The 12,511-nt window shown below is 36.2% G+C and overlaps 1 protein-coding gene across 11 annotated transcripts in view; it reads left to right on the top strand.

The window, feature by feature from the left end:
• Window positions 1–12,511, top strand: part of Abi1 (abl interactor 1) — a 106,357-nt gene that overhangs the window by 90,418 nt on the left and 3,428 nt on the right. For 2 of the 11 annotated variants that reach the window (XM_031369173.1, XM_031369164.1), the window contains 3 exons: window positions 1,726–1,902; window positions 5,298–5,384; window positions 9,756–9,941. In XM_031369173.1, coding sequence (XP_031225033.1) covers window positions 1,726–1,902; window positions 5,298–5,384; window positions 9,756–9,941 — 450 coding nt within the window. The remainder of the gene's footprint in view (window positions 1–1,725; window positions 1,903–5,297; window positions 5,385–9,755; window positions 9,942–12,511) is intronic. The other 9 variants (XM_031369165.1, XM_031369163.1, XM_031369174.1 and 6 more) reach the window with 5 other exon arrangements.

The following is a 12,511-nucleotide window of genomic DNA, read 5'->3' as shown; positions in this document are numbered from 1 at the left end:
GCGCTTGGGAGGCAGAGGCAGGCAGATTTCTGAGTTCGAGGCCAGCCTGGTCTACAGAGTGAGTTCCAGGATAGCCAGGGCTATACAGAGAAACCCTGTCTCGAAAAACCAAAAAGAAAAAAAAAAAAAAAAAAAAGAAGTACACAATACTTAAGGTAAAGAATGAGGTATCTCTTATGAGAATTAACTTAGGTGAAATTAAAAGAAAATATTTTTATGTATTTTTCAAAACATTTATGTATACTGAGGAAAAGGAGAGGGAAGGAGATAATACAGAAGAACCTCATGGATGTAGAAATCACTGAAAGAAAGTCTGTGAAAATGCAGTGCTGTCAGCCTACTTGATAGCTGGAAGATGATTGTTGAAGCCATAGTGAGAGGTCATTGTTATGTTCCCTGGATGAGTAAACGTGTAGACAGACATCTCAGCCTTGATGGGGTATGCAGTCCTGGTTGCTATGCTGCTAGTGGGGTTTGTTGATATACTCCCTTTACCAAAACCTCTGTTGCTTACTAACTAGTCAAGGTAAGCCAGCATCTGCTCTGGTTTATCAGTGTCAGTCTTAGATACTAACATTAGAGTACTAGCTCTCAGAATATTAGTTCTCAGAAAAATCTCTGCTTAGAAACCTAAGGTAAAACCCACTCCGGGGGCACCTAATTTTTAATTTTTAAGACTGGACTTAAAGAAAAAACATTTGCTAACTGCTTACTTAGAGCATTGATTTTCAGAGCAATAGTCCCAAACTGGTCATCAATGTGGAGGAGCTAGATAGAAATTTCAGTTCTCAGACCTCATCCGAGACCTACTTTGTTAAAATCTCTGAAAATGGGACCCAGAAATTTCCATTACAACAAGCTCTCAAGGGGAGATTTTCATCAGTGCTTAAGCTTAAGAACAGCTATTCTAGGGAAATTCAGAAACTATATTTAGCAGTGTTTATTCATAAGCTGTGATATTTTTAGTAGTGTTAAGAATAGTACCTAAATACAATGTAAATAATTAATAATAGTACTAAGTTATAAAAATCAGAAAAATATACTTAACAGTTTAAATTTTATTGTTTACTATATTATTTAACCTGAGCTTTTTAGCCAGATAGAATTTTGAGTCAAATTCTGAAACTTGGCTGTGGAGAGGAAGTTGTTTATGAAGCAGTCATGAATAGCTAACAGCTGGTGCCTTTTGTGGTACTCATTTTGTTGGAGCCAGTGTACATACAAAAGCTCTATACAGTTGTCCTTCATTCCCTCGGTGAGTGATTCTTGTACACCCCACCTCCAATAGATACAAAATCCTTAGTTACTCAAGTTCCTTAATAAAATGGTGTGGTACTTGAACTTACACATATATTCCTTATCATATATTTCAAATTATCCCTGGATTACTCATCATACCAATACAATGTAAATGGTCTGAGTAGTTGTTCTTGTGCATTGTCTAGTGAACATTCTGAATTGCACATGTAGATTATATGTAGTGTTAGCAAAATAGCCTTTGGGACTATGCTTATTGCAAAGGATTCATAATGCTCAATGGTCACTTTTTTAGCTCTTCACATTAGCTGTCTTTGTTTATAAACCTTAGAAGTGGAGATAATTTGGTTTTCATCCTTTTTATTTTGTGTCTGGGCATTTACAGAGAAATAAGAACCCCCTCCCCTCTGTCCTGTCACTTCGGGTGTTGTAATGCTTTCTTGGTTGCCTTTGACTAATGCTTTTCAGCAGCCCCTGGTGCAGCTCCTGGTTCCCAGTATGGCACAATGACCAGGCAGATTTCTCGACACAACTCTACCACTTCTTCGACATCTTCTGGTGGATATAGACGAACTCCCTCTGTGACTGCCCAATTCTCTGCTCAGCCTCATGTTAATGGAGGTCCACTTTATTCTCAAAATTCAAGTAAGCTTGTGTTTGCAGGCATACAGCAAGAGTGGAGCTCCTTTTGAAGGAAATTATTTGAAACTATTATTCTTGACTGTGATAGACAACAATTTAAGCCATGCTAGTTCATGTTTGTTTTTGCTTTAGAATGTTAATCCTTGAATAACCATCTTAAATGTAATTGCTTGCTTATTCTCCAAGGTTCACTTGAGTATACTTAATCTACCAAAATTCAACAAATATTTTCATGTGCTATTAGTATTACTATAGTATAATTTGAACTAGAGAGCACAACAATCTAAAATTTTATCAGCATGATTTTGATGGTTCAGTAATGGTACAAAGACACAAACATAGTCCAAAGAGTTTTTTAAAAAATTTAATGAAAAGAAATTGCTGGCTATCACTTCTAAGGTTGTGACCTCTTTTGAAATGCTTTCAAGTGAAAACATTTACAATGCCTGCTTACTTTCTCTGTCTGAATAATTTTAACAGGTGGGAGGGGTTTTCTTTTGATTTCCCTCTGTTTACTTCAGAATACACATCTCAGTACTAATTACAGCCAGTGTTTAAAACTTTCTACAAAAAGTAGACTTGGAATGGAAAGGTTTGACTGTCTGAGGATAATTTTTGAGTTTACTTTCTATGTTAAGATACTAAGTCCAGAAGGGATATAGTTTGAAATAAGCCTGTATTTGTTTTTGTCATGAAGTTACTGGGTGTAGCTGGCAGGTTTTTCTATGGCAGCAGCTTTTAAAGTGTTTCTAGAAGTGAGAAAGTTCTATAAAAATAATGATGACTACTCTGCATTTACATGGAAATTTGCTTGGTTCTTTTATTTGTATTCATATTATGTGTATATTTTCGTTTTTTGTTTGTTTTGGTTGAATTTTTTGTTTTTTTTTTTAAATAAGGGCTTACTTTGTAGTCCTAACTGGTCTGGTACTGCCTAAGTTATACTGGCCTTGAACTGGCCCTCCTGCTTTTTGGGATGATAGGCAAGCACCACTATGCCTAACTTAAGTAGAGGCTATTGGTCTTTTGTTTAAAATTTTGAGTTATAGAGTAACTTGGTTATAGCAAATTGAAAGCCACTTTGTCTTAAATGTCTATATTCACAGAGAACCTCAGATTTATACAACATTTTTTCCAGACCAGAATTTTCATTCAGGCTACTATGAAATATTAAACTTTACCCTTTACCGCATACTCCCCTTGGCGTTCTGTTGATATTGAGTGGTAGCCTCAGTCAGTGTCTGAATGTCCAATAGCTCAGTCGTTTAGGTTTTTGTTGTCGTTCTGGTTTTTTTTGGAGATAGGTTGTTCTAGAATTCGCTATGGAGTTCAGGCTGGCTTTGAATGCAGAGATCTACCTGCTTCTGCCTCCTGAAGCCTAGAATTAAAGGCATATACAATCAAGGCAAATTAGTTGTTTACCCCCCAATAGTGTCTGAACCTTCTTTTCATAATCTGCTTTTGCAGATCCCATCTTTATGCTCATTATCTCCCCTCCTCCACTTTGTTATTTATTTATTTATGAATGTATGTATGTTTTGTTTTGTTTTGGTTTTGGTTTTTCGAGACAGGGTTTCTCTATTTAGCCCTGGAACTTACTCTGTAGACCAGGCTGGCCTCAAACTCAGAAATCCACCTTTCTCTGCCTCCCAAGTGCTGGGATTAAAGGTGTGTGCCACCACTACCCGGCCACTTTGTCTTTCAATTTATTCTGCAAATAGGGTTTTTATTTCACCAATCTACACTTGTCTAGTTCACACATGTTTGTGGGGCACTTCCTTAGTGAATATCAGTATTCTTTTTTTGAAACTGGAAAGGAAATTTAGCCTCGGGTATAAAGCATATTTTGTTTTATCCATTTCTCTTTCAACATGAGCTGCTGCTGCAACATGGCTGTGTTTAGTGCTGTGATGTGTGCTAACTCTCAGCCCATGTGCTGGGGATGAGCATATATTCACGTAGTCTCCTGTCTCTTCTCCTCTCAGTCCATGTGCTTGGGATGAGCATATATTCACGTAGTCTCCTGTCTCTTCTCCCACAACTAATGAGCATGATTAGTCACTAAGGGTTCTTGAAATTATTTTGACTAATGGGAGGCTTTTTTGTTTTAAAATCAATACCCTTTAACAAGTCTTCTCTGTAACAGAATGAAAGACCAGTTTCTGCTAATAAACTGAATGCTGTTTTCAGATCTGTATGAAATATCAGTGCATATATATTTCTCTAATTTTTAACTTGGAACATTTATCACTTTTTTATGCTTACCAATAAATTTGTACCTTGGATTAAAATGATAAATTTTGATGAAATGATCTTAGGGACCAGTACAGTTGGTTTTTCTTGGTTAGTGTAACATCACTTAGTGGTGACCACTGGGAAGCCGAATCAAAGCCACTTTCAAAGCCATTGACTTGTTCAATCTCATCTTCAGCAATTACTGTCTTATTAAAGTGAGACAATGTAAACATATCTTTGCTTCTAGTGTGTGCCAGTCTTTCATATATTTGTTAGTCATATGAACATTTGATACCAATTTCTTATAAAGTATCTCCTGAAAAAGGTTACACATGCTTCAAGCCAGCTAGTATCTGGCTGCATTATATTAATCAGAAATTAATGTAGTGCAAATAATTATAAATTTTGACTGATTAGCGATTAAGTTTCTTTTTTCAATATCCATAAAAAAACCATATTTGATAACTTCCCCTCAGAAACTGAATAATTAATCATTAGGTACATGGAACATTTTTGTCCCTTAGTAAGTTTAGGGCTGATTTCTTACAAATAAAGCTGGCAACTTAAAAAGCAACAAATCTTATTTTGTAAGAAAGAGTATTTTCCAGATAAGTATGCAAATTTAAATATATAAGCACTTTCTTTAAAGGTAACTCATGATTAATGTATTGATTTATCTACATATTTATACATGTAACCTCAACTGTTAAACATTATTTGGTTTTGAATTTACAGCTTTACCCTAAAGCTAGACAAGTATGTTAGTTTATAGACTTAAAGAGAAACAATATGTTGGCAGGCTCTGCAGATGTTTAATTGTAACATATTTTAGAAGTCTTTCTTTGAAAAACATTATGCTAAAATAAATGTTATTGTAAATTAAAAGTTCCCCAAATAATGTAATGCTAGGTTAAAAGTAAGTATATTTATTACTTTATGCACTTACCCCTGTGGCTGAGCACAGCATGGCCTTAGGTTCTATGGGGACAAGAACTTGAAGGGGGTAGCAGGATTTGTTTGTTTGTTTTTGTTTTGTTTGTTTTCATTTGCAGACTGTTCTTGGCATACTTATTTATGTTTGTGGTCCTTGTAACTGACTTCTGCTTTTTGTTTGTTTCCTTTTCTTTATCTGTTTTACTCCCCATACTGTGTCTTGCTGCCAGTTTCTGTTGCCCCTCCTCCTCCCCCTATGCCTCAGTTGACTCCACAGATACCTCTCACAGGCTTCGTGGCCAGGGTGCAGGAAAACAGTAAGTCTGGAATCACAGCTGTCAGAGATTAGAGGCTGTCTGCTCTAGCATGCATGGCTGATGAGTCACCGTTTTTCTTCTTATTGAGAAGCTAATCTTACCTTGAAGAATAGGTACAGATATGTTACTGAAACTGAAGAGCACGGGCTTCTGTTCTTTTCTCTTGTCTGCATGATTACTGACCCATATCAGTTTCAGAACTGCAGTTTTCTTAAGTACTTAGATACCTTAGTACTAAGGTATGAGATCTATTATTTGTGCATTTTGAAGCAAAGAGTAAGCCCAAGAATGTAAATTATATTGAAATCCCTAATAGTTACTGGGACAATTAGAAAACACTTTGTAGCTGGGTATGGTGGTGCATGCCTGTAATCCTAAACCCTTGGGAGGTCGAGGTAGGTTGAGGTCTTCGTGTGTTGGAGGATATTCTGGGCTATATAGTGAGGCCCTGTCTTTAAACAAATATACAAGCCAAAGCAACAATGAAAATGTGTACTCCAAGAGATTTGTCAAAATAGAATTACACTGTATATTTATTAGGAAATTAAGACAGTGTCCCTACTCCTTTCTTTAATAGCACAAATTTTTAGAAAGAGCCAATGAAATGGCTCAGTTGGTAAAGTAAAATGATTTTAATTCATCCCCAGATCCCACATAGTGAAAGGAGAGAACTTAACTCCTATAACTTGTTCTCTGATTTCCATACATGTAGAAGATAAGTAAATGTAAAATAGAGATTGTAGATTCTGATCTATACAAAGCTTCATGGCTAGAGAGATGGCTTAGTAGTTAAGAGCGTTTGTTGCTCTTGAAGAGGACCTGGGTTCAGTTCCCAGCACCCATGTGGCAGCTCACAACAGTTTGATTCTAGTTCCACAGAGAGATCCAATGCTGTGGGCTCTGCACTCATGTTATACATGTAGGCAAAACACTCATGTACTTAAAAATGAATATTAAAAACCACAAATCTCCAAAAATAAGTGAGTCACATGCATGTTGTCCCTATGAGGGACTGGCAAGGAAGGTGGCATCTGCCCCTTGTTCTGGCCAATAAGTAAGTAATGCTGGCTGTGAGGTCATATCCCAAATGTAAACCTGTCAAACTTCTTAAAGTTTTATCTTAGTGAAGATTGGGTTTAGTAACTTAATATTTTTTATGTCTACTTAAGTAGATGGTATTATTACTAATTACCTTTGAGATTCTATGTGTCCAGAGTGAATATTGTATGGCAAATGAAAAATATAATTGCTGAATAATTAAATATCAGCCATTGAAATTAAGATAGTACTTAGTTCCAATTTACTTCATTTGGAATCTTCCTAGAAATTCATTTCAGAATTGTTTGAGTAATGGGCTTAAGCAGCCCATCCTCAGGAAAGTAAATTGTTTTGCAAGTTCTTTGTCAACTTTTACTGAGTCTTACAGTGCTTCTCTCAGTCCTTCTCTTCCACCAATCAAATACTGTTATCCAGTGTTAAATGGTAGGTTCTGGTAAGAATACAAACAGAAAGTTTAAGTTAGTCTCTTCATGAGATGTATAAGGAGCTTACTGCAAATGTAGATTTAGAAACTTGAAATTCCTGGGTGCAAACCTTCTTACTATTACCTTTGGTTTGAAAATCCTGTGTTTCAGTATTTAAAATTAAATGAATCTTAGGTGTTTAAAAGTGATAAGGGTAAGTTGCTAGTTAGTCACTGCTGCTCCCTTTCCCATTTTTGATGTTCAAATACCCAGGGCCTTGTCCATGCTAGGTAAGCTGCTCTAAGTCTGAGTTAAATGAATGGCATTCTCAGTTCCTGGGTTTTGGAGCAGATCTCCTGAGCTGGCCTTTGAGTAGAGTCCCTTCTACCTCAACCTCCCGAGTACTGGGTTGGCAGGTGTGTTTTATCATGCCCAGAGATATTGCTGTTCCTTGATGCTGATCCAGTTTAGAAACTAAACCTGTCAAAGGTAGAAGAAATGAAGAGTGTACATTGTAGAAATGAAGAGTGACAGCTGTTCAGGGAATCAAACAAACATGTAATACACATATTAAGCCAATTTAGGGTGTGTGCTGGGCCTGTTTGATGTTCATCTTTTTACACTGCTCCATCATGAAGAATTCTAGGAAATAAGTTTAATAGCCATTGAAAATCAACTTTGTGGGCCTAGAGATCATTGACTAGCTGATAACTGGAAAAAAAAAAAACCAATGTTCTTACTCATTATTCCCAAAGAGACACCTCAACACAACTCTTTCTTTTCTTTTTGATACTGAGTTCATTATTCTTACATGACTGATATTCTAAGTTTATTTTCAAGTTTTTCTAAGCAAGTTAAAATTAAAAAATTATGTATCAGCACTTTAAATATTTTATCAAGTGTTCATATTTTATGTGCTTTTTAAATGCCTGTGTTCTGATACTCAGAGGAAGTGACAATAAATGCATGTAGCTATAACCCAGTCTGGTTTAAGATATGAGCCCCTAATGACTCATGCTTTTTATTATTTAAGATCAGATAGGCTTTTGGAGTAAATATGCATAGTGTTAGGTAAAGTACTAGGACAGAAAGTTGGGTTGATAAGACTTTTGCCATAAAATTGAAGATAAACCAATGTATACTTAATGGCAGTTGAATGGAATTCTTCAACTAGTACGTTGTAGAAATGAAGAGTGACAGCTGTTCAGGGAATCAAACAAACATGTAATACACATATTAAGCCAGTTTAGGGTATGTGCTGGACCTGTTTGATGTCAGGCTGGGTTCATAGCCACTCTTCCTCCACATAAAAAGCTTTATGGAAGCTGGGCAGTGGTGGCGCAAGTCTTTAATCTCAGCATTTGGGAGACAGAGGCAGGCGGATTTCTGAGTTCAAGGCCAGGACAGCCAGGGCTACACAGAGAAATCCTGTCTCGACTTCCCCCCATCCCCCCAATCCCCCCACGCAAAAAAAAAGGCAGATGTTTAGTGGATCAGCGCATGTGGTAAACAACCCAACTGTAGACCTGTTAGATTGTTATGAGTGAGTATCACCAAGTAGAATTTATTTTTTGTTGTCTTTATCTTCTCAAGGATAAAATTAGAAAGTACAGAATTGAAGCATCAAGGAAGCAGGACTGTTCTCTGCTTGCTTTAAACTAGCCTCTTGCTTAGATCCCAACATACTGTCCAGTCAGGAGCAATAACCTAAAAACCTTCATCAGTTAATATAAGAACCTTTCCTTCTTTTCTTTCTTCTCTCTCACTAAAAAGACAAGGTTCTCTTTGTGTAGCTGTGAATGGCCTAGAATTAGCTGTGTAGACCAGGCTTGCCTTGAACACACAGAGATCCCCAAGCTTCTGCCTCCCAACTGCTGGAAATAAAGGCATGCACTACCTTCCCTTATTTTTCTCTCCTCCCCTAAACTTTTTAAGGAATTTGTGGAGTAAAAGTTTGAACATTAGTTGTGTTAGCTTTGAATGTTTTAATCCCAGCAGCATTGGTGGCCAAATAAGTACAATTCTAGTCTCCCACACCCATTTTCCAGTTAACACTTTCAATTCTTTAAAGCATGTGTACACATACCCCAGCTGTCTAGAATCTGAAGTGTGATTCATTTTTGTTTGTTTATTTTTATTTCTTTTAAAATTACTGCATCTTTAGTATTTTATGTTTAAATCTAATTGTGTTTTAAGTTAGAAATTGAATCTTTTGGACCTGGTATCATCTCATGCATTGTTTTATTAGCCATAATGCAAAATCTTAGTTTCCTTTCTACATTAAATTTTGACTATGAATATAACTAATTCATTTAAAGATACTTAATGCAGTCTTCTCATTTGGAATTACTTTTTGTGTTTGTTAAAACTTAAGTAAAAATAGAAAACAAACAAAACCCTACACAGAAAAATTAAACATGATATGACCAACTTGGCTTTACTCTTTATTAAAACAATAAATAAAAGATATGTAGTTTCTAGGGCACTAAAGCTACCAAAAGCCAAAATTGCTGGCATGACTATACATAGTAAAAACTGTCAAACGTCTACTGTAATATACTTAGTGGTATTCCATGACAGAGTCTCCTCAGGCAACAAGGCCTAGGGGAGCATTTGTTTTTACCTGAGACTTAGGATAAAGAAACTTCTTTACTCTTGTAATTCTAATGAAAGTAGGTACTGTATCCTAACCTCTTATATTCATTAATGTAGTATTTATATGCTTATTTTATCTAATTTTATTGGTGCAAAATTGTGCTTAAAAGTAGTATGAACTTTTAACACACCCAGCTTTTACTTCTAATCATTGCATGTTTTATATAGTGCATGCTATATGAAATAGAATTGTTAAAATTCTGTTAATTTAAAATTTTTCCTTTAGAATAATTACTTGTCTGAATCCTTTTAGTTGCTGATAGCCCAACTCCACCACCACCCCCTCCACCAGATGACATTCCCATGTTTGATGACTCTCCGCCGCCTCCCCCACCTCCTCCTGTGGACTATGAAGATGAGGAAGCTGCAGTAGTTCAGTATAGTGACCCATATGCAGATGGGGACCCTGCATGGGCCCCCAAGAACTATATTGAGAAAGGTGAGGTACTGTTCTCATGTGTTGGTGTAAAGTACAGTAACCTGATTACAGAGTTTTATTACTGTTTAAAAAATGTTTCAGCCAGTGTTTCTTACCAGTCAAGGTGGTAACTTTGGGTTTTATCGGGAGTATGAAAAGGAGACTATTTCTTTATACTTTGAGTATGAAAAGGAGACTATTTCTTTATACTTTGAATTTAAATTGTTACATGCATTTTTTTCAAACCATGTATGCTTCTAGCTTCAGATTAACTTGCTTGCCTGTGTTTTATAGATCAAATATTTAAGGCACAAAACTGAGCTAAATGACTTATTGAGGCAGTTATTTATGTGATCTTAGTGATGATTTTAAACATTCCCTCTGTCCCCTCATCTTACCTTCCCCCTCCCCTCTCCTTCTCCTTTCCCTCTTGTTTCCTTTCTGTATTTTCAAGGCTGGGTATAGTTTAGATTTAGATTTTGCTGGCTATATTGACTCAACAGGTTTGTATCTCAAAGTTGTGTGTGTGTGTGTGTGTATATATATATATATATATATATATATGAGTTATGTTCAGTAAAACTTTATTTACAAAAATTGGTAGTGGGGAGGTGGAGAAATGGTTTAGAGTTAAGGGCATTTCTTACAGGTTCAGTTTCCAGCACCTACATGGTGACACATCTATAACTACATCTATAATCCATCTATAACTACAGTTCTAGGAGATCTAATGACCTCGTGTTTGACTTCTGGCACCAGGCATACATGTGGTTCCGTTTCAGATACAAACAAAATACTCATCACAGAAAATAAAATTTAAAAAACATAAATCTAAAGAATGAATGGAAATGGGTTCGATATGCCATTGGGCTATTATTTATCGCTTTTTTTTTTTTAGTGTAAATCAAGTTAATATTTAGCAGAAGTAATCTGTGCATGACTTGAAATCATATACCTGAAATCATAGCACCCAGGAGGCAGAGGCAGGAGGATTATTGCAAATTTCACATTAGCCTGGTGTGTGGAGTGATTTTCTCAGCCTTGTGCCACGGGCAGAGAAGATTTAGTAGAATTATTGTCATACTTAAGGATGCTGTTGCTATGGAAAACAGCATGACTGAAATCAACCCGGGGAAGAAAGGTCTTATAGCTTGTAAGAGACGTCAGGGCAGAAACCTACAAGCTGCAGAGGAATGTTGCTTACTGGCTTGCTTCTCTTAGCTTGATAAGCCTGGTTTGTTGTTATTGTTGTTTTTTGTTTTTGTTCTTTTAAATTTCATCCAAAACCCAGGAGTGGCACCACCCAGAATGGGCTGAGGCCTCTCACATCAATCAAGAAATGCACTAAAGATTTACAGGCCAATCTTACTGAGACATTTTGAAGATTCCTTCCTCCCAGATGTTTCTAGATTTTTCCAAAGAAGCCAGTACGCTTACATTTAAAGTTTTAATAGCCACTTTTGTGATGACAAGATAATGAAACCTGTTTAACCTGGCTCATCAGGTTATGACATGACTATTTCAAAAGCCTTGTTCTTATTGATATGTATCTTTAACCTAATATATGCTGAAGTGATACTGGTCTCTCTATTAAACTAATAGACATATTTCAGAGAGCCTTCACAGTACATATAAGAGGGAGAGTTTGACTTTTTATCTTGATTAGATCCTGGATAATAGAATCAACATCAAATTATTATTAATGGTAAACAGTGGTGAGAGAAATTATATGAGGGAGTGCATACATTGAGATGAGACCCTTACACAAAGTAAATGTAGAAAGCAAACACAATGTGTTTCAGTACTTTTCTGAGCCGTTTGCATTAGAGGAACTAAGAACTTGAAGTAGTTTTTGTTCTGCTCAAAGATGTGAATGCTATGGGCTTTTGTTAGTCAGTATAAAGTCAGTTTACAACACTGAAGCTCACCTCCTTGTGACTCTAGATACAAGAGTATTACTGAAGTTAAATTATCTATGGAGCTTTTCTTAATAATTGATCTTTTGCAATCACTTGATTTTTTGCTAGTTATTTTTGCTAGTATTTAATTATATTTCTTCAGTGTATTTTAAAGCTTTATAAACTGTTGAGATCATAATCACCATACTGTGATTTTGTTGCAGAACTAAAATAGAAGGAAATGGGCTTGTTGAAGTCACATACTATATAGTGTATTGGAATGAGAAAAGACTACCTGGTTAATTTAATAAATGGTAGTAATCAATCAATACTTCAAATCTTTCCTTATTTTACCAATTTATTGCTATTAAGGAGGGAAGCCATCTTTCCTAGGGGAAAAATAATTCTGGACCATCATATATGCTTTAAAAAATCGTATTTAAAAAAAAAAAAATGGCTGGGCAGTGGTGGCACACGCCTTTAATCCAAGCACCTGGGAGGCAGAGGCAGGCAGATTTCTGAGTTCGAGGCCAGTCAGGTCTGTTCTGGGACCAGGACAGCCAGGGCCACACAGAGAAATCCTTTCTCGAAAAGCAACAAAAACAAAAAACCAAAACGGGCTGGTGAGATGTCTCAGTGGTTAAGAGCACTGACTGCTCTTCCAAAGGTCCTGAGTTCAAATCCCAGCAACCA

Source organism: Mastomys coucha, unplaced genomic scaffold (genome assembly GCF_008632895.1).
Source record: "Mastomys coucha isolate ucsf_1 unplaced genomic scaffold, UCSF_Mcou_1 pScaffold15, whole genome shotgun sequence".
NCBI classification, from domain to species: domain Eukaryota; kingdom Metazoa; phylum Chordata; class Mammalia; order Rodentia; family Muridae; genus Mastomys; species Mastomys coucha.
Note: the sequence above shows the minus strand (reverse complement) of the source record. Positions and strands in the feature narration are given on the sequence as shown.